The sequence below is a fragment of the Aphanomyces invadans genome (genome assembly GCF_000520115.1).
Source record: "Aphanomyces invadans strain NJM9701 unplaced genomic scaffold supercont1.72, whole genome shotgun sequence".
NCBI classification, from domain to species: domain Eukaryota; phylum Oomycota; class Saprolegniomycetes; order Saprolegniales; family Verrucalvaceae; genus Aphanomyces; species Aphanomyces invadans.
Genome location: NW_008580217.1, coordinates 1 through 918, shown reverse-complemented (window position 1 = coordinate 918; position 918 = coordinate 1). Strand labels below are relative to the sequence as shown.

The window sequence follows — 918 nt, the reverse complement described above, 5'->3', positions numbered from 1 at the left end:
TTCAATCCTTACCACATGCTGAGTGGCAACGATGTCGGGGACACCTCCCCAGTGTCCAAAGCGGCCTTTCGCCAACAAAACAAGTGGCTGCTCGAGCTCGTGGAGAACGCAACTTTGGCCGCCAACGCCACGATCATCGACTACTCGGACAACTACTGCTGGAACGACTCGTGTGGCGTCATTGACGACCTCGGCCGCCCAGTCATGAAGGACAACGACCACATGACCCGCACGTTCACGCACAAGTACCTTGGTGTGGTCGATCAGATCGTGAACGTTGCGCTAGCCTGAGTTGCAAATGATCTTAACTCATAGGCTCTGGATCAGCCGAGCTCCATCACTTTTACTCATAATTTAAGGTAGGAATATGCAAAAGAATTCAGAGGCAACAAATGTGTCAAACGTGAAAAAAGCCGCCAAGACCTGGCACCATCGTACGAGGCGGACTATGTTACTTGGATCTTAGCTATGGAGCAAGATGGTCGTCATGTTGGACGCCAATCCATCACACATACCGCCAGCGAGATGAAGACCATCGTGCAGATCTCAACCAGCCGTATCAACTATAATCTGGGTTGTATGAGAGTTTCATGTGCCGCCATTCTGAGTTACGACGACGAAGTCTCAAGACCTGAGCAAGGCGCACAATAGCGTTGACGTGGATGCATTTGTCGACTTCTACCGCGAGCTCGTGCATTTCAAGTCCCTAGCAGATTACGAACCCTTGGTCGTGTACAAATTAGTTGAGACCAGCTGACACAAATCGACCACATCAGCGTGATGTAACGAAGTCATCAATTGCTGGCAATCCAAAGTCCCGTGCAGCTGGGAATGCCACAAAGTTGGACGCATCGGCCGAGGAGATTTTGACAACTGACGTGAATCAACCAACTGCCTTCCTATGACATCATCTCGGTC

The 918-nt window shown here is 50.5% G+C and overlaps 1 protein-coding gene across 1 annotated transcript; it reads left to right on the top strand.

Moving 5' to 3' along the window:
• Positions 1 to 15: 15 nt before the first annotated feature.
• On the top strand, positions 16 to 353 carry H310_14491 (hypothetical protein; the record flags this gene model as incomplete). The annotated part of the gene is made up of 2 exons (XM_008882367.1): positions 16 to 253; positions 316 to 353. 2 exons carry the CDS (start codon positions 16 to 18, stop codon positions 351 to 353), a joined length of 276 nt encoding a protein of 91 aa, XP_008880589.1.
• Between the last annotated feature and the right edge of the window lie 565 nt (positions 354 to 918).